The sequence below is a fragment of the Rhineura floridana genome, chromosome 1 (genome assembly GCF_030035675.1).
Source record: "Rhineura floridana isolate rRhiFlo1 chromosome 1, rRhiFlo1.hap2, whole genome shotgun sequence".
NCBI classification, from domain to species: Eukaryota; Metazoa; Chordata; class Lepidosauria; order Squamata; family Rhineuridae; genus Rhineura; species Rhineura floridana.
In genome coordinates this window covers 1,498,724-1,518,908 of record NC_084480.1, presented here as the reverse complement: position 1 = coordinate 1,518,908, position 20,185 = coordinate 1,498,724, and the positions used below count along the sequence as shown (strand labels likewise).

At 46.7% G+C, this 20,185-nt stretch overlaps 1 protein-coding gene across 2 annotated transcripts in view; it reads left to right on the top strand.

Moving 5' to 3' along the window:
• The first annotated feature begins 439 nt into the window (after positions 1-439).
• The window catches only part of UNC13B (unc-13 homolog B), a 285,289-nt gene continuing 265,543 nt past the window's right edge, over positions 440-20,185 (top strand). For both annotated transcript variants that reach the window (XM_061612817.1, XM_061612815.1), the window contains exon 1: positions 440-771. In XM_061612817.1, coding sequence (XP_061468801.1) covers positions 750-771 — 22 coding nt within the window. In that variant the 5' untranslated portion in view covers positions 440-749. The remainder of the gene's footprint in view (positions 772-20,185) is intronic.

Below are 20,185 nucleotides of genomic sequence, written 5' to 3'. Positions count from 1 at the left end.
AGTGCGCCCCAAGTGCCCCGGGCCGCTGGAGACCCCGAAGCGCTATTTTTGGAACCTCAGCTCAGGCGGCCGGCCGCCCGCCCGCTTTACCTCCCCTTGGGGAACGGGGCGCTGGAGCCCGGGCGGGCAGCTGCCTCGTTCCGGGGGAGGGGGCCGGCGAGCGGCTCTAAGGGCGCAGCCGACACTGGCAGCGGCTCCGGCGGGAGCGCCGTTCATGGGGGCGGCGCTTCTTCCCGCACAACAAAACCCGGAGAGGGGCTGCCCCTGCCCTTGCCCCAGCAGCGCACAAGGAGGAGGACGCAGGGGGCCGCCGCCGCGGGGGGGCGTGTCCTGCCGCCGGGCTGGAGCGACGGGAGGGACGTTGCCAGAGGGGCGGGCGCGCCGGCCAAGCGCTGGCGCCCGCCCCGCCCCTCGGCGCGGCGATTGGCTGCGGCGCGTCCCCCCCGGCCCCGCCTCCTCCCCGGGCCATGGCGCCGCTCCAGCTGGCCGCGTCGCCCTTCGCGACGGGGTCTCCTGCGCGCCTCTCGGCGGGCCGCCCCCTCCTGACCCGCGCTCTCTCTCTCTGTCTCTTCCGCGGGTTCGAGTCCCGGCCGCGGCCTCCGCTTGGCGACGGGTCGGGGGCATGAGGAGGGCAGCGCGGGCGCCGGGCGGCAGGACGAAGAGGCGGCGGCGACGACGACGACGACTTGAACAACTGGCCCCCGCCGCCCCTGAGCGCGACCCGCGGAGGTGAAGCTACCCGCGGCACCATGTCGCTCCTCTGCGTCCGCGGTGAGTCCCAGACGCGCCGGCTGGCAGGTGTCGCCCTCCCCCGGCCCCCTCAGGGGCATGGTTGGGGCCGCTTCGGCGCCGCGCCCTCGGTCTCAGCCGCCGATTCAACAGAGGTGGTGGGTTTTGGGGGGGTGAATATGAGAGCGCCGCTGAGCATGCTAAGGGTGTCTGCACGCAGGACTAGCGCAACTTGGGCGTCCACGGCCTCCGCCTCACTTGCCCCCCGCCCCCCCAAAAGTCATAGCCGTCGCCTCTGCGAGACTTGATGAAGTTTCTGTGGGGGCCCCCACAATCTTCCCTTCAGACCCCCACACACCCCCTCTCCCCGCCTCCTCTCCCCGCCTCTCTCCCCGCCTCCCTCCGGTTATTCGGAGAGAGTTTGAACCGCTTTGGGCTTCGAGTTGCTTACCTAGTCAAAGGACTTCTAATACGGATCTGTCGTTCTTATTTGGTGTCTCTCCTCCCCCCCCCCCGCAGCCTCCCTGCAAGTGATGGGTGGCTTTAGAGGACAGCACACACACACCCCACCAGCACCCCACCCCGTTTTGGGCTCCCTGAAGCGGCCCCGTGGCCATAGTTTCTTGTCTTCTTTTTGGAGATGAGCCGTGAAAGGTGTGCAGTAGCTCCATCGTCTGAGGATGTTGCTGCTTATCCCTTCCTGCAGTCCAGGTTTGCAGGTAGAAGCAAGTGTGCAGGTGTTCACAGACGTGCGCAGCACACAGGCACACACTCTTGCCTCGCTGGGGTGCGTGACGTCCTGTTGCCAGGGGTGTGTGTGTGTGGTCTTCTCCCCCACCACAGGTGCTGAAGTGGGCACAGTGAGTGCTACTTACTTGACCAGGTGAGCGTGGGCTTCTCCTTCCCGTTAGTGAGAGAAACGTGTTGTCAGAGGAAAGTGCTGTCAGCACAGCAGTGGGGTGCAGAGTGATGAGTGAAGGGAGCCGGCTACTTCTCCAACTCACAGTGCAAGAGCTGTGATTGCAGTAGGCTTCGCTACCCTGCTTTTCTAGAGTGCCCGTGGAAAGGGAGCTTCCAAAATTATTTTAGATTGGCTTTTAGGAAGAACTTTTTAAGCTAAGAGAGCGGCAGAGGATTGGAACGTGTTGAAACTCCGGCTGCCTTAACCCTTCTTTACTTCTTCACAAAGGGTGCCAGGCTCAGTTTTGGACTGAGTAAGCTAGGAAAGTTCTTCTCTCTCTGAGACCCTGACGTGTCCCATGTTTCTGGTTCCACTTTGCAGAACTCTCATCACTTTCCACTTTTAAAACATTGAACATTTGCCCTCAGGTGATCTATTTTGGGATAGATCAAAACTCTTTGGTAGAGACAGAACAGTCATGTAAGATCTGAAAATAGAATCTGTATTTAAGAACTGGAGGGTAGAACATAACTTCAGAGGATTATCAGGATACTGTGCAATGACTGAGAGGAGCATAACTGAAATGGGGCTGCAAATGCCTGATAATCTTTACTATATAACTCAAATTTTAAAGAACCAAAGTGGGGGTGTGGTGTCCCAAACTGTGGTCCATGGCCTTTATTCAAGTGATCCGCAGTGTGTCTGTGCATCTTGGATGGAGACTGCACATCCATCGCATTAAATATGCATACTGATTTAAACTGTATTGTAACTGTTTATTTTATTTCACATCATGTGCTAGTTAGAACGTCAGAAGTCTCAAATACTGTAGTTCCTGGCCAAAAAAAAAAAAAAGTTGTCATAGCCATCTGGCATGCCCTTTGTGCTTTGTTACCAAAACCACTAAGGGCAAGATTGTTGCTGCTGCTTCTCAGTTTCCCTGTTACTGCCCTTGTGTGTAATCATCTGACATCACCGGATTGAAGGGCTCCTCATTTCACTTCCTTGTATTGCTATAATACCCTTGACAACTAAAATGAAATGTGTCTTCCAAAAGCCCCTTGATCGTAGCAGGATGAACTGTCTTATATCCTCCTGACTTGGGCTCAATAGCTTGCCAGTGCCAGGATGTCATCAGCAATGTTTTTTTGTGAATGCCACTGCTGATAACATAATTATCAACATCTGTCACTTTCTGCATATCATTTTTCTCTGACTTCACTGTTTACAATCCCCTCCCAACCACTTGTGTGTGTGTGTGTACATATACATACACACACACCTCTGCAACTTAGGAAAACACTTCATGCATCTGATGAATTGGGCTCCAGTCCATGAGAGCTGGGCCATAATAAACTACTTGTTTGGTCTTTAAGGGTTAGGGACTTTAAGGCAAGGATGTTGGACTCTTAACTCCCATCAGACCCAGCTGGCACAGGATGATGGATGTTGTCAGCCAACAACCTCAAGAGTTATCATAGAATCATAGAATAGTAGAGTTTGAAGGGGCCTATAAGGCCATCAAGTCCAACCCCCTGCTCAATGTAGGAATCCAAATCAAAGCATACCCGACAGATGGCTGTCCAGCTGCCTCTTGAATGCCTCCAGTGTCGGAGAGCCCACCACCTCTCTAGGTAATTGGTTCTATTGTCGTATGGCTCTAACATTTAGGAAGTTTTTCCTGAGTTCCCAAAGTGTTCGCCATCCCTCCTTTAAGGTGCAACAAGACTGTTTGTTGTTTTAAACCAGGAGTGCGTTTGACAGCAGCTGCTATGATGTTGATGTTTAAAATATCTTTGAGTAGTTGTTGACAGTTCTGCTTAATGAGTTGTGGCTGCCCAACAATTCTGGCTGAAGTCATCTGGTAGTTGGTTTTTAAATCTTTGTTTTCTCAGCCAAAAAAGGATCCAAAGTATTGTGGGAGGATGGAGGTAGCTTACAAGGTGGTACAGCTTATAAGAATCAGGACTCTTTCTGTGATCGACTTCCCCAACTAAAAACCTGTGATCACATTTGGCCACCGAGATCATTATGCAAATCAAATATCTGCATACACATTTACTTTTTTCCTGATTCCAGTCCCCCCCCCCCGCTTTTGAAAAAGTGGCTAGGAAACCCATGGAGGCTTTGCAGCTTGTTACCTGCACCTGTAAGTACTGTACCTTTAAAATATAATTGAAAATCTTAGGTTTTTTGTGGGGAGGGGTGTTGCAGGGAATTATGTACCAGGTTGCATATCTTTGGCTTGTGCAGGAAATCGGTGGATGTGGGGAGACCCTGTAAGAAATGCTGATGTAGGCTTTTATGTTGAATCCAGAAAAAGCAGAGGAAATGTTCTGGAGCCAGTCTGGAGCTTGATGGTGTTCCCGAGGACACCAGTTTTGGTAGTGATGGCCAGAGTGTCTTTTAGCATCTTTATTTCTTGTGCAGGCTGTACCTTTTCCTGTAGAGAAGGCACTTTGCCATGCGGTCCCATTCATTTGCACCCTACTGTAGGACTGACAACTATGATGTTCTCTAGGTGTGAATGCTGCTGAAGATAGCTTGGAAGCATCAGTTAGTGCCGAATGCCGCTGCTTACCTCCTGTTGAATGTCAGAAAGTGGGAGCATTGGCAGACATTTGCAGCAATTGCACTGGCTGCCAATTGATGCTTGCCTTCTAAAAGCTCTTCACAGCCTGGGGCCCCATGCCTTTAGAGGCCACTTTTCCTCATTTGAACCCCCCTGCTGCTTCTGTGGTGCAGAGGCAGAGCTGATGTAGCATCATGGCTCAGACACTTTGTGGCACATCAGGAATCTCTTGTTCTCATCTTCTCTGCCATGAACTCAACAGATGGCATGAAGCAAGCTCTGCTCTTAGCCTCACTTCAGGTGCGAATTATCAATGGGGAGTCAATGTGGTATAGTTGAGAGAGTATCTTACTTAGGCCAGCAAGAGCTGTATTCAAATTTGTGCTCAGTAATGAACCCCATTGGGTGACCTGTGCCTACTACACAGGGCTTTTGAGAGGATAAAGTGTGTGTGTGTGTGTGGGCAACAACACTGTATATATTGCTGATTTTTCCCCTGTGATACCTTGCAGCTTAGTTTTCTAGGTTAAGATATACTGTTACATGCACCACCTTGAGCCATTGAGCAGAGTAACCCCTCCCCCTGCAAAGTGATTTTATGAAGGGCGGTAAGCAAGCAAAAACTCTTCCAAAAGAGTGCAAAGGAAGAGAACCTGATGCACAAGCTGTGAAGGAAGTGTTTTTGGCCCTCTGCAGTTTTTAAAATACAAAGGCTTGGTTCATTTTCCATACCACCTGGAGTAAAAGGTCCAGTACAGCAACTGTGCAAGTCCTGCATATATTAGATTGGTACACATGTGGCCTGTTCCTGGGTAGACATGTCTTTTTTTTTAATGTCAAGTCTAGAGATGTGAACGTTCACGGAAAAACACCCCCCCAAGAGACACTTTCCCCCTCCTCCTTCCATTGTTTCCACAGGCCTTCACATCTCTGCCACCCTCCCTTCCAGTCGGTTATAAGAAGACCCAAGTTACAAACCACACAAAGCACATCTGTTGTGTGTTTGTGGTCGTCTTTTGAACTGTGTTGGCTTCAGGCTGTGTACATTAACCAGCTCTTTCCCAGAAGAAGGTTAGTCGTCTCTTGCTCCTGCTTTCTACAGGAGTATAGTTTGCACCTGGTATACTGGGTTCCTTCCTCAATTGTAGCTCTGCTGGGTGGGAGGGCTGCGGCTGCATTCTTGAAATGGAGCCTCCTCTACCTGGCAGGGCTGCACCTGAACTCACCAGCTTGGAGGGTCTCTGTTTAAAGCAGGAACCTGGAGCTCTTCCCCACCTGCAGATGTCTCTTTAAGCATCCTCAACAGCTGGTATAGCACAGTGCGGAGGAGAGCCTGGCTGGGAGTCCAGAGTCTGTGAGTTCAAATCCCCGTTCGTGTCTCCTGGGTGTCAAGGGCCAGCTAAAGATCACCCCCACAGGGAGTGGCTCAGGGGTTACGTGCCCTGCCACCTGGGCAGCCGTGGGCAAGCTGCATAGTCCCAAGGAGCCCAGTTGCCCCCCAGCTGGCAGTTGCGGACAAGGAAGGGGCTGGCTTGTGCAGCTGTGGCAAGCTGAGCAGGCCCTCGCCAGCTGGGGAGGACTAGCCTCAGAGGGAGGCAATGGGAAACCCCCTCTGAATACCGCTTACCATGAAATCCCTATTCATAGGGTAGCCATAAGTCAGGATCAATTTGAAAGCAGTCCATTTCCATTTCACTAAGGTACTTCTTAGTGAATCCAGAGTGTGGTACCGAACATGGCATTTGGTGCAAATCATGCTAGCTTTCCCCAGGAAATAAGCTAATGTGAAGGAACTTTCACAAGCCATGCAGGTAGGACCTGATTGGGTGCCTGAAGACGTAGGTATGCCTATGCTGCCTTATTTCCTGAGAAAAAGTTTCTGTTGTGTACTAAATTCAACATGGAGCCCCCGATTAGTGCCTTGTGTTGAACCAACATTTTGGTGAATTTGAATGTTGCTGCTTTCAAGAGTGGTGCACGCTCTGATACTTGCATCTCTTCCACTTGCTGAAGGAGTGCAGGCTCCTCTGAACCTGTGCATTCAAACTTTGGGACAAGCACAGCACTGCTGTCCGTCCGAGGACTGGATTACTCTTCCGCTTGTGTGTTTTAGTTTCTGGGTCTGTGCTGCTGTTTGTGGCAAAAAAGAGAAGCCCCCTGCCAGGCACACACAGACTCTTCCCTCCCTCCCTCCCTTAATGTAGTCTTTCTTTCAGAGGATTAATGGGGGGGGGTTGCCAGAGGGCAAACGCAAGGCAGTTCTGTCATCCTTTTGCCTGCTGTTTGTCATATGGACAATAGGCTCTGCTTTATTATCTGACTGGAGTTATAGCAGCAGTTTGCAGCCAGGGAGATGGCCAAGTCATTTGTCTTTTAGCAGTTTTGGAACATCCTGCACAAATGCACCATTTCCTCTGCTAATCAGCTGGCTTTCTCTCTGATTGTGGCTCTCAAAGGTGGGCCACTAAATTCCGTTGCTGACCTTGCTCTCTCCATCTGCTTAATTGATTCTGCATATGAAATGTTTGTGTCCATTTCCCCCCCCCCACACACACACACCACTTTCTGTATGGCTTAGGAGTTTCGTCATTGTGGTATACTGGGATGTAGTACCACTCACAATCATCTTAAAACATTATGAAATGAAAATGTACATGTGAATATAGCAGAACAATAAAAATCTGAATGGGGTGATGAAAACCAGCAGCACTGGCTAAGTTAAAGACTGCTTTGATGGCATGCTGGAAGGCCTTGGTAAATAAAATAATGTATTTGCCTGGTGCTGGAAAGACACTAACTTTGGTGCCAGGCAAGTCTCGGGGTGCCACACTGAAGAAGACCTCAGTGGTCCAGCTGGGAAGGATGGGGTCTTGGCCTGAGTGGGGACGTGTGCCAGGCGCAGAGGCTGGATTCACCAGGTCATGTACCACTAGGACCAGTTCATAGTACCCATCTGTACTGGAGTTGTGTTTAGGTGTTTTTAGATGTTTTGATTGTGTTATCACTTGTGTGTTTGCCGCTCTTGGTTGGATGGGCAGGATATAAATTTAGTAAATTAATATAGCCCTGCCTGTCAGGGGAGGCCATCTTGGTTCTTAAGAACATAAGAAGAGCCTGCTGGATCAGGCCAGTGGCCCATCTAGTCCAGCATCCTGTTCTCACAGTGGCCAACCAGGTGCCTGGGGGAAGCCCGCAAGCTGGACCCGAGTGCAAGAACACTCTCTCCTCCTGAGGCTTCCGGCAACTGGTTTTCAGAAGCATGCTGCCTCTGACTAGGGTGGCAGAGCACAGCCATCATGGCTAGTAGCCATTGATAGCCCTGTCCTCCATGAATTTGTCTAATCTTCTTTTAAAGCCATCCAGGCTGGTGGCCATTACTGCATCTTGTGGGAGCAAATTCCATAGTTTAACTATGCGCTGAGTAAAGAAGTACTTCCTTTTGTCTGTCCTGAATCTTCCAACATTCAGCTTCTTTGAATGTCCACGAGTTCTAGTATTCTGAGAGAGGGAGAAGAACTTTTCTCTATCCACTTTCTCAATGCCATGCATAATTTTATACACTTCTATCATGTCTCCTCTGACCCGCCTTTTCTCTAAACTAAAAAGCCCCAAATGCTGCAACCTTTCCTCGTAAGGGAGTCGCTCCATCCCCTTGATCATTCTGGTTGCCCTCTTCTGAACCTTTTCCAACTCTATAATATCCTTTTTGAGAGGAGGCGACCAGAACTGTACACAGTATTCCAAATGCGGCCGCACCATAGATTTATACAACGGCATGATGATATCGGCTGTTTTATTTTCAATACCTTTCCTAATTATTGCTAGCATGGAATTTGCCTTTTTCACAGCTGCCGCACACTGGGTCGACATTTTCATCGTGCTGTCCACTACAACCCCGAGGTCTCTCTCCTGGTCGGTCACCGCCAGTTCAGACCCCATGAGCGTATATGTGAAATTCAGATTTTTTGCTCCAATATGCATAATTTTACACTTGTTTATATTGAATTGCATTTGCCATTTTTCCGCCCATTCACTCAGTTTGGAGAGGTCTTTTTGGAGCTCTTCACAATCCCTTTTTGTTTTAACAACCCTGAACAATTTAGTGTCGTCAGCAAACTTGGCCACTTCACTGCTCACTCCTAATTCTAGGTCATTAATGAACAAGTTGAAACGTACAGGTCCCAATACCGATCCTTGAGGGACTCCACTTTCTACAGCCCTCCATTGGGAGAACTGTCCGTTTATTCCTACTCTCTGCTTTCTGCTTCTTAACCAATTCCTTATCCACAAGAGGACCTCTCCTCTTATTCCATGACTGCTAAGCTTCCTCAGAAGCCTTTGGTGAGGTACCTTGTCAAACGCTTTTTGAAAGTCTAAGTACACTATGTCCACTGGATCACCTCTATCTATATGCTTGTTGACACTCTCAAAGAATTCTAATAGGTTACTGAGACAGGACTTTCCCTTGCAGAAGCCATGCTGGCTCTGCTTCAGCAAGGCTTGTTCTTCCATGTGCTTGGTTAATCTAGCTTTAATAATACTTTCTACCAGTTTTCCAGGGACAGAAGTTAAGCTAACTGGCCTGTAATTTCCGGGATCCCCTCTGGATCCCTTTTTGAAGATTGGTGTTACATTTGCCACTTTCCAGTCCTCAGGCACGGAGGAGGACCCGAGGGACAAGTTACATATTTTAGTTAGCAGATCAGCAATTTCACCTTTGAGTTCTTTGAGAACTCTCGGGTGAACATCTGGGCCCAGTGATTTGTCAGTTTTTATATTGTCCATTAAGCTTAGAACTTCCTCTCTCGTTACCACTATTTGTCTCAGTTCCTCAGAATCCCTTCCTGCAAATGTTAGTTCAGGTTCAGGGATCTGCCCTATATCTTCCACTGTGAAGACAGATGCAAAGAATTCATTTAGCTTCTCTGCAATCTCCTTATCGTTCTTTAGTACACCTTTGACTCCCTTATCATCCAAGGGTCCAATTGTCTCCCTAGATGGTCTCCTGCTTTGAATGTATTGATAGAATTTTTTGTTGTTGGTTTTTATGTTCTTAGCAATGTGCTCAAATTCTTTTTTAGCATCCCTTATTGTCTTCTTGCATTTCTTTTGCCAGAGTTTGTGTTCTTTTTTATTTTCTTCATTCGGACAAGACTTCCATTTTCTGAAGGAAGACTTTTTGCCTCTAAGAGCTTCCTTGACTTTGCTCGTTAACCATGCTGGCATCTTCTTGGCCCTGGCGGTACCTTTTCTGATCTGCGGTATGCACTCCAGTTGAGCTTCTAATAGAGTGTTTTTAAACAACTTCCAAGCATTTTCGAGTGATGTGACCCTCTGGACTTTGTTTTTCAGCTTTCTTTTTACCAATCCCCTCATTTTTGTGAAGTTTCCACTTTTGAAGTCAAATGTGACCGTGTTGGATTTTCTTGGCAATTGGCCATTTACATGTATGTTTAATTTAATAGCACTGTGGTCACTGCTCCCAATCGGTTCAACAACACTTACATCTCGCACCAGGTCCCGGTCCCCACTGAGGATTAAGTCCAGGGTTGCCGTCCCTCTGGTCGGTTCCATGACCAACTGATCTAGGGAATAGTCATTTAGAATATCTAGAAACTTTGCTTCTTTGTCATGACTGGAACACATATGCAGCTAGTCTATGTCCGGGTAGTTGAAGTCACCCATTACTACCACATTTCCTAGTTTGGATGCTTCCTCAATTTCATATCTCATCTCCAGGTCTCCCTGAGCATTTTGATCAGGGGGACGATAGATCGTTCCCAGTATTAAGTCCCTCCTGGGGCACGGTATCACCACCCACAACGATTCTGTGGAGGAGTCTGCCTCTTTTGGGGTTTCGAGCTTGCTGGATTCAATGCCTTCTTTCACGTATAGAGTGACTCCGCCACCAATACGTCCTTCCCTGTCCTTCCAATATAGTTTATATCCAGGGATAACCGTATCCCACTGGTTTTCTCCATTCCACCAGGTCTCCGTTATGCTCACTATATCAATGCTCTCCTCTAAGACCAAGCACTCCAGTTCTCCCATCTTGGTTCGGAGGCTCCTAGCATTAGCGTACAGGCAATTGTAAGCAGTGTCTCTCTTCAAGTGTCTTTGGCACTTGTGGTTAGGCCTGTGGTAATTTTGCTCTTCTGAATTTATATCCTGTGCCCCTGCTCTCACAATGCCTACTTCTAGGCCTACCCCTTTTAAAATTTCATCATTTCTTTGGTTTTTATCCCAGGGGGGAGGTTTATTCCGAACCGGACCTTTCTCAGCTCCTGTCGGGTTTCCCCCCTCAGTCAGTTTAAAAGCTGCTCTGCCACCTTTTTAATTTTAAGTGCCAGCAGTCTGGTTCCATTCTGGTTCAAGTGGAGCCCGTCCCTTTTGTACAGGCCCGGCTTGTCCCAAAATGTTCCCCAGTGCCTAACAAATCCGAACCCTTCCACCCGACACCGTTGTCTCATCCACGCATTGAGACTGTGAAGCTGGGCCTGTCTGGGTGGTCCTGCGCGTGGAACCGGTAGCATTTCAGAGAAAGCCACCTTGGAGGTCCTGGCTTTCAGCATCCTACCTAGCAACCTAAATTTTGCTTCCAGGACCTCACGGCTGCATTTCCCCATGTCGTTGGTGCCAACGTGCACCACGACCACTGACTCCTTCCCAGCACTGTCTACCAAACTATCTAAACGACGGGCGATATCCGCAACCTTATGCTGTACACCGCCCTGGGAGCTTATTGCTATAGGGCGGTCTAAAAATGTAATAAAATAAATAAATAAAATAAACCTTCGCACCAGGCAGGCAAAACACCTTGCTGTCTACACGCCCATCACACACCCCACTGTCTATGTTCCTAATGATCGAATCACCCACTACAAGGATCCCTCCACCCCCTGGAGATATATCCTCGGCACGAGAGGATAGCTGCTCATCCCCCAAGGAATGGGTCCCTTCTAAGGGATCGTTGCCCTCTTCCTCAGCTGGATGCTTTCCTTCCCCGAGACCATCGTTCTCCATGATAGCAGGAGAGCTATCATCGTTGGAGTGGGACACAGCTATAACGTCCCTGAAGGCCTCCTCCACACACCTCTCTGCCTCTCTAAGCTTTTCCAGGTCCGCCACCTTGGCCTCAAGGAAATGAAGTCATTCCTGGAGAGCCAGGAGCTCATTGCACCGAGAGCACACCCATGACTTCTGTCCAACAGGCAGATAGTCATACATGCTGCAGGCAGTGCAAAACACTGGAAAGCCCCCACACCCCTGCTGACTTCTTACGTGCATAGTTTTGTTTAAGGTTTATTATGTCAGTGGGTTGGAGACTGTGGTTTAGTTGAGGTCAGGGAACAGAAGGGCAGAGTGGGGGGCCCTGGCCTCCTCGCCCTGCTGCCGAACTCGCTCTGCTGCTTAACTCGCCTTGACGCTTGGTCAGCTGGGGCTCCCTCTAGCTGGTGGAGCAGTTCTTCTGTTTTTGAATGAGGTGAGAGGAGCTATGACCTGTCAGAGGGCTTTTGAGCACTGGCACCCTGACTCTGGAGTACCCTCTACCCCTGAGGTTTGGCTGATGCCAATGTGATCTATCTCCTGCCATCAGCTGAAGATCTTTCTCTTCTACCCGGCATTTCAAGTATGTTTTCTGTTGGCCTGTGCTGGAACAGACAGCAGAGATAGTCAACTGTGCTGTATTTTTACTGTTTTGTTTTAATGTGGCTTTCCTCCCTAGTTTTTAATTGTATTTTAAATTGTTGATACTCTCTCTGAGACTATCTATAATAAAGGGTGGGATAGAAAAATAAATAAGTTTGAAAGGAGCAAAGTCAGGTCATGCAAAGATCAGGTTCCAGCAAGGCAAGGTCTGATAACGCAGAGAGGAGGTTCAGGTATGTGAGGTCAAGCAAAGCATAGGTCAAGCTCCTAAAGTCAAACAAGGATGTTGGCTAGCACCCTGGATAGCTCCAAAGGGAGCCTAGGCTGGCAGGCAGACTTGACTGTTGCTCCAACATTTGGTGAACCCCGAGCCTAAATTAGGGGTGCAGCCTCCTCCAGCTCCAGATGAGTGGAGTCTCAAAGGGGCCCAGCCTGCTCTACAAACTGTGGTCCTGGGGAGGCCTTGTTTCTGCTATAGTTTCACAGTCAATCCCTCTTCCCAGGGATTACAACTCTGAGAATTGTAGCTCTGTGAGGGGAACAGGGGCCTCCTAACAGTACCCTACCAAATCACACTTCGCAGGATTCTTTGGGGGAAGCCAGGACTGTTTAAAGTGGAATAAATGTCTTGTGTGGATGTGTCCTAATATAGCATCCCCCAATCAACACCAAAATGGAAGGGACTGAAATTATTGGAGAAGGGTGGAGCCCTTACCTACCTACCTACCTACCTACCTGTCTGTCTGTCTACCTGTCTGTCTACCTGTCTGTCTGTCTGTCTGTCTGTCTGTCTGTCTGTCTGTCTGTCTGTCTGTCTGTCTGTCTGTCTATCTATCTATCTATCTATCTATCTATCTATCTATCTATCTATCTATCTATCTATCTATCTATCTATCTATCTATCTATCTATCTATCTATCTATCTATCTATCTATCTATCTATCTATCTATCTATCTATCTATCTATCTATCTATCTATCTATTTATCTATCTTATCTATCTTATCTATCTTATCTATCTTATCTATCTATCTTATCTATCTTATCTATCTTATCTATCTTATCTATCTTATCTATCTATCTAATCTATCATTCCAGTCATCTTATTATTATTTGAATTGTTCCCTGCCCTGAGACTTTAGGAGATGTGGTCTATAATTATAAATATGTACATCTGTAGTGTGGTGTTGCCCCCATTCCCACCTCTGGTAGCATCTCCTCAAGTTTGCGTTGTCCTCTTAGGCTCTTATCTGGGTCCTTTGGATGCAAGCCAAATTAAAAAAAAACATTTTAAGATATAAGCCTTACAATATATTTAAAATGATTACAAACAATAACCTTGTTCTTCCCATGTCTCCTGTTCAGAAGCATGTTATACGAGGCCTCTGGTGTTGCACTCAACTCCCTTGTAGTCTTATCAGTGCTTCTCTTGATTAATGAATCCCTAAATGAGTTAGGCTCATCTCTCTCAGGAGAGGCTCCATCTGCTCACATTCATACCTTGCCTCATGTGTGAGGGAAGCTCTGTAACTCTGACTGAGTGCAAAGTACAATATCTACCAACTGTAACTAGATATCTCCTAGGTTTCAAGCTGCTGTGCTAATCAGCTTCAGCCCCTGAGTCCCCAATCACTGGGCCCAGGACCAAGCCCTGTAGTACCCGCTCATTACCTCCCCCCCACTTTAAGAAGGAACCATTGATAAGCACTCTTTGAGTACGATTCTGTAGCCAGCTGTGGATCCACATGATAGTTGTTCCATCCAGCCCACATTCAGCTAGCTTCCTAATCAGAGTATCATGGGGCACTTTGTCAAAAGCTTTGCTGAAGTTGAGATATATTACATCCACAGCATTCCCACAGTCTACCATGTTTTGGTTTCCTTGATCTGGGTGGCTGGTTTTTACAGTAGGTCTTCACATTGGTTATTTCTCTGCTGTATTTCATGTTGGCTTCCCTATAACTATCTAAATAGGAGATTGAAGTCTCTGCTGTGATATTTCATTCTAAATCTTGGGATGTGGCCAGGGTTGTAGTATAATGACTTGGGTACCTTTTACCTTCATGGGGTGGCAGGTACCTCCCCACCCCCTTTTTAAAACTTCAGCTGCCTTTGGAGCTAGCCTGAGCTACAGGGTTGCACCATGTGGACTTTTTCTGTGACTCTTCTTTCTGTTTTGTCTCAAGGGCCCGGAATACTTTGCAGGGTTTTTAGGGTGTGTGTGTCTGCAAGCCCCAATTATTAGGGGAAGAATTGCTGCTCATCCAGTGACCCTACAACTGGTAAACTGCAAATAATATTAAGGGAAATCTTTCTGAACCAGAAGTGTAATTTAACAATGGCACAAGGTGCTGGGGATTGTTAGGGGTGCACAGTGAGGCTGTTCAATGTGGTTAAAGCACAAAAGGAATTGCAAAGAGCTCTAAAATGTTCTCTCCAAACTAAATGAATGGCCACTAAAATGGCAAATGGAATTCAGAGCAAGCAAGTGTAAAGTGATGCACATGAGACAAAAATAAATAAATCTAAATTTCACATATTGGGGTCTGAACTAGCAGTGACTGACCAGGAATGAGACCTTGAGGTTGTGGTAGATATTTCAGTGAAGAGGTTGATCCAGTGTGCAGCTAGGAATAATTAAGAATGGATTGAAAATAAAACTGCTGATACAATGTCATTTATACAAATCTGTGGTGTGACCACACTTTATTTATTTATTTATTACATTTATATACCACCCCATAGCCGAAGCTCTCTGGGCGGTTTACAGTTAAAAACAATAAAAACAAATATATAAATTTTAAAACACAAAAAACAATTGAAAACAGAATTTAAAATAAAAAACAACTTTGGAATACTGTGTACAGGGATCTGGAGGGCCACTATGAGAACAGGATGCTGGACTACATGGTACCTTTTAGTTTCCTCACTTCAAAAAGCATATTGTATGGCTGGAAAAGGTTCAGAAAAGGGCATTCTTAACAATCAAGAGGATGGAGCTACTCCCCTATGATGAAAAGTTACAACATTTGGGGCTTTTTGTTTAGAGAAAAGGCAAGTAAGGGGTGAGACATGATAGAGAGTATAAAACTATGCATGGTGTGGAGAAAGTGGACAGGTCTCTTTTGTAACAGTAGAACTTGTGGACCTCCAATGAAGCTGAATGTTGGAAGCTTCAGGACAGATGAAACAAAGTACTTCTTCACATAGTGCATAGGTAAAATAGGGAATTTGCTCCCATAGGAGGCAGTGATGTCTAGTTACCTGGTTGGCTTTAAAAGAGAATTAGACAAATGCATGGAGGAAAAGGCTATCGGTGGCTATTAGCCACAATGGCTTGCTCTGCTTCCACTAGGAGGCAGCATGCATCTGAATACCAGTTGCTGGAAATTGCAGGAGGGGGTGTGTGGATCTTGCACTCAGGTCCTGCTTGCTTATGGGCTTCCCATGATGGGCATCTGGTTGGCCACTTTGAGAACAGGATGCTGGACTAGATGGGCTCTCTTTAGCCTGGTCCAGCCACAGGGCTTTTCTGATGTTCTTTTGAATTCTTTCTTCTGCAGTTTTCAAAGGGAAAACCTCATAGAATCATAGAATAGTAGAGTTGGAAGAGGCCTATAAAGCCATCAAGTCCAACCCCCTGCTCAATGCAGGAATCCAAATCAGAGCATTCCTGACAAGTGGCTGTCCTCTAACGGTTAGGGAGTTTTTCCTGTTGTCCAGTCGAAATCTGGCTTCCTGGTGTCTTTGTGTGGATACGGCATTTTGTCTTCAGGCAGGGGATTAGCCTAGATGGCTCATGGGGTCCAGTTCTACTGGGGATTATTATGAATTCCACTGAGTTGGTGAGCATGGCAGGATTAGAAACTGGAATTGGTTATAGTGCCTTAGAATTTTCAAAAGTGGTTTGTGTAACTTAACTGTTGAGCTGTCCAAAAAGGCAGACTTATCCTTGTTGCAGAAATGAGGGTTGACGCTCAGAGGAAGTGGCTGGCTTTAGACTGCTTAGTGAGTTTGTGCCAGAAGTGTGATATGAACAGGGGCCTGTTTCATCTCACACCCTTAGCGACTGTGTTATTCCAGTTAACATCAAATATTTTGTATCGGATTGTTTGGAGCCTTGAGCATGATCAGGATTGACTTCCCCCCCAAAAAACTAGCTACCATCATTTAGACTAGAGTCTTTTAAATGAATACTAGGTTTATCCTAATTACAGCTCCTGGGATTTAAGCCTCTTCTTTACAGCTCAATGAATCTTGAGCATTTATGCTATTGCCAGAGGGAATCCATGTTTAATAAAAAAATGTCTGCCAAAGCAGAGCCCTGTGGAGGTGAATATATATTGGGTCTGTTGGTCAAGCCGGCACTCCTAGCAGTAGTACAGTCAATGCTGTACTTTGGGGCAGAAGTACAAGACCCCACTTGGCAAAATGAGCAGGAGTGACCCCAATCTCAAACAGGGCTTGCTTACTACATTTTGAAGTAAGTGAAGTAATCATCTAATATCACAGCCTTTTCCTCCTCCATGAATTTGTCTAATCCTCTTTTAAAGCCATCTAAATTGGTGGCCGTCACTGCCTTGTGTGGGAGCGAATTCCTGTGTGAAGAAGTACTCATGGTGAAGTTTAGTGTGAAGTGATGGCACCCCCAATAGGGGTGGGGAACTCATTAAGATGGTTCATCCTCAGAGGTGTACAGATTCATGAATGCTCTGAGGGAATTTCTGGCTGACATAGTTGAGACTCCTGTCAAAGCTCTGTTCATGCTGTGGAAAAGAGAGATGGAAAGCACTTTTGACAGCCCAGCTCCTAGGTGCCCTCTTTGATGTTGCGGAGCCCACAGAGCTTCGTCTTCCTCAGGGAAACTTTGGGAAATGAAGCAAGGAGGGCATTGGCTAGAGCACAGATGGTGCATGTCCCGGGATGACTCCATGAAGCACTGGTGCAAGCACATTCTCCTCCCTACCACATGGTGGTGGTGACAGCAGCAGCAGCAAACAAGGCTTGCTTCTCTGCTACCATTGCTTCTACAAGTAGTTGACCAGCCCAGCTTTGGCTGGTGTGCCAGTTGTGGACTTTCCTGGGTAGGAAGAGCCTGTCCATGGTTATCCATGCTCTGGTAACCTCTCTGTTGGACTACAGTAATCTGCTTTATGTGAGGCTCCCCTTGAAGATAGTTCCTAAGTTGCAACTAGTGCAAAATGTGGCTTTCTGAGTGTTTATGGGAGCAAGAGGCTACTCGTACAGTAGGGCCCCGCTTATATGGCGGCTTCCGTTCCGGACCCCTGCCATAAAGCGGAAAACGCCGTAAAGCGGAACCCCATTGACTTGAATGGGCCGCGTTGCGTGAAAATGACGCGAAAACGGCGCAAAAGGGGGAAAAAAACCTTTAAAATGGAAAACAAAAGCCGCCGCATCAGTGGAACGCCTTAAAGCGGAATGCCGTAAAGCGGGGCCCTTCTGTATATTTGCACCATTTTAAAACAGCTTACATCAAGAACATAAGAAGGCTCAGCCCCAGCACAAAGAACTGTGAAGCCCTTGATGAACATGGACCTTGCCTGCAAAAACACCCTATGTCTTATTCATGCCAGGATATGACGTCTTTGTTAAGGACAAAAGGACTCTTGAGCTCATCCCAGCCTTGAGGATGAAAGATCCCCCTCTAGGCTCAGGCCTGGCTCACGACTGTGTGCTGTAACCCTGCTAATATGTCACTCGTGCTCTTGTCTGCTTGCTCAAGAACTTCCAAACAATGCTGTGCCCACGTCACCCTTTGCTCAATTGCATAAAGGCAAACAAACTGGGATTTACAGCATATAGTGACATCTCAACCTTGCCCTGTGTTCTTAAGGATGGGAAACAGAGTTGTCTGTCTTCTGCTTCCCTTCCTAGGAATAAGTTTAAATATGTATATCTGTTTTTAATGTTTTTAGTTACTGTAAACCGCCCGGATATATATATATATATATATATATATATATATATATATATATATATATATATATACTTATTTTATTTATTTATTTACTTATTTACTTACATACATATATACACTATATATATATATATATGTAAGTAAATAAGTAAATAAAATAAGTTGCCCTGCCAGCCTAGTGAGGCACTTTCCTTCCTTACTGGTGCTGATGGAGGCAATGAGAGTTTTTTTCTGTACTTCCGAGTTGTCTTAAAGAAGGGAGGCTACTGTGTAGTTTTTCATTAGTGTCTCCCTAAATAATTAAAACACTGCTGACAGCAGCACTTCAGATACATTTTTGGTAGAACCAAGTGGAGGCCCTTAATTCTCTGCTCATTTTAGAGCATTTCAGACTGTAACTCCCTTCCCCAGAAACTCAATACAAATGTTTAAGACACAGGTTATGTGAAATATGATCTTGATTCTATGTGTTTGTCTGTGTAGTTCAAGCTTTGCCAACCTGGTGCCCTCCAGACATTTTGGGCTACAGCTCCCAGCAGCCCCAGCAGGTAGGTTACACAGCAACAGGTTAATACCAATTTTACAGTCACAAGAATAGGAAGGGTTTTAAAATGTCTGTCTGTCTGTCTATCTAATCAGGTGTCAAAGGCCAGGGTAACGAAAGTGCCAGGCACACTTCTGTGGGGAGGGAATTCCACAATTCAGGGGCTGTCATAAAGAACGCCCTCTCCCAGGCCACAACCACCCCGAAGTTTGAGGGCAACAGGACTACCAAGAGGGCCCTTTCTGCCGATCTTAACACCTAAGAGGCTCTGTAGCTTCTTTCAGTGGGACAGCACTACTAGGGAACAATCGTATCTCCAGATTAAATATCTATTCACTAATAGGCAAAAAACCTCGTGGTTTAAGAACGTACCTATAGCCCACAGAAATTTCTATCAAACTTTAAAAAGCAGGGAAATTGGGCAGCTATAGTGAATGCACCAGGGGAGCAGGAGACCTGACCTCCTCTCTGAGATATTGGACTGCCCTACAAAGTGGTCAAAATGCAAACACCATTTGGGTTGGTCTTTCACAGTCCAATCCACTTCCTGTGTCGTTTGATGCTGGAGTCCGGTTTCATCCAAGAGTACTTGCAGTTACTGCACCACAACTCTCTTGATCATCTTCCCTAAAAAGGGGGTATTTGTGAGCAGGCCATAGTTTTCACAAACCAATGGGTCCTGGTTAGGCTATTTCAAGAGCAGGCAGATCACCGCCTCTTTCAGGGTGGCTGGGACCACTCCCTCCTGCAATGATGCATTGACCACACCCTGGATCCACTTGGTCATACCCCCTCAGCAAGCTTTAATAAGCCAAGAAGGGCAAGGGTTGAGAGGACACATTAGTGGACTCATTGTTGCAAGCACCTTGTCCACGTCATCAGGCCGCATCAACTGAAACTGATCCCAAGAAGTTGCAGCAGAAGTTGCGCTGGACACCTCACCAGGGACTACAGTAGATGTGGATTGGGGCATCAAGATTGCTACAGAAGCAAGCAACTTTACCCTCAAAGTGCCTTGCAAACAATTCACAGTGGGCCTCCAAATGGTCTAAAACTCCATTTCCTGGAGTTGATGTCAACAGACCCCTGACAATACAGAAAAGTTCCACCCAACAGCTACTTGAGGATGCGATGGTGGCAGAGAAGTGGGCCTTCTTCACTGCCCTCACCCCCTCACAGTAGGCATGGTTATGATATTTTACTCATACTCGATCAGCCTCACAGCACATCCTTCACCACTTGCATTCTAGCTGTCATCCAGCCTGTTTCATCAAACAACAACATGGATTTTTGAATGGTTAACTATTTCAATTTTTAGATAAATGTGAAGTTATTTTAAAAATATAATTTATGCGATTTCAACCAAGTCAACACGAGAAACTTAAAATATTGTGTGGTACAGTTAAGTCAGTCGTCTTCTTCATCTTGGTCTTCCTTGTTGAATGTCTGGAAAAGAAATACAAGCTTTCCTGCTTTTTCAATTCCCAACTTATTTCTCAGTGTAGAATGAGTTAGTCCAAAGGAAGAAAAAAAAAATTCTCTCCACCTGCAGAAGAGGCTGCTGCTGTTAAGAGCTGGATTGGCACTTCAGTGGGCTCCTCCTTGTTCAGATCTACTCCCATCTCTCCAAATTCTCTATCATTGACCTTCTGTATCTTTGCATTTAGAGAGGCAAGGCCTTGGGGGGGGAGAGAGAGAGTGAGTGAGTGTGTGTACACCACCAGCAGAATAAGACTGATCAGGTTATCTCCCATCTGCATAAAAACTGCTGTTAACATAGTCATATAATATAATTAGAAATTGTTTAATTAGTATTCATGATGATATCTTTGACCTAGGCTCATGTTTTTAC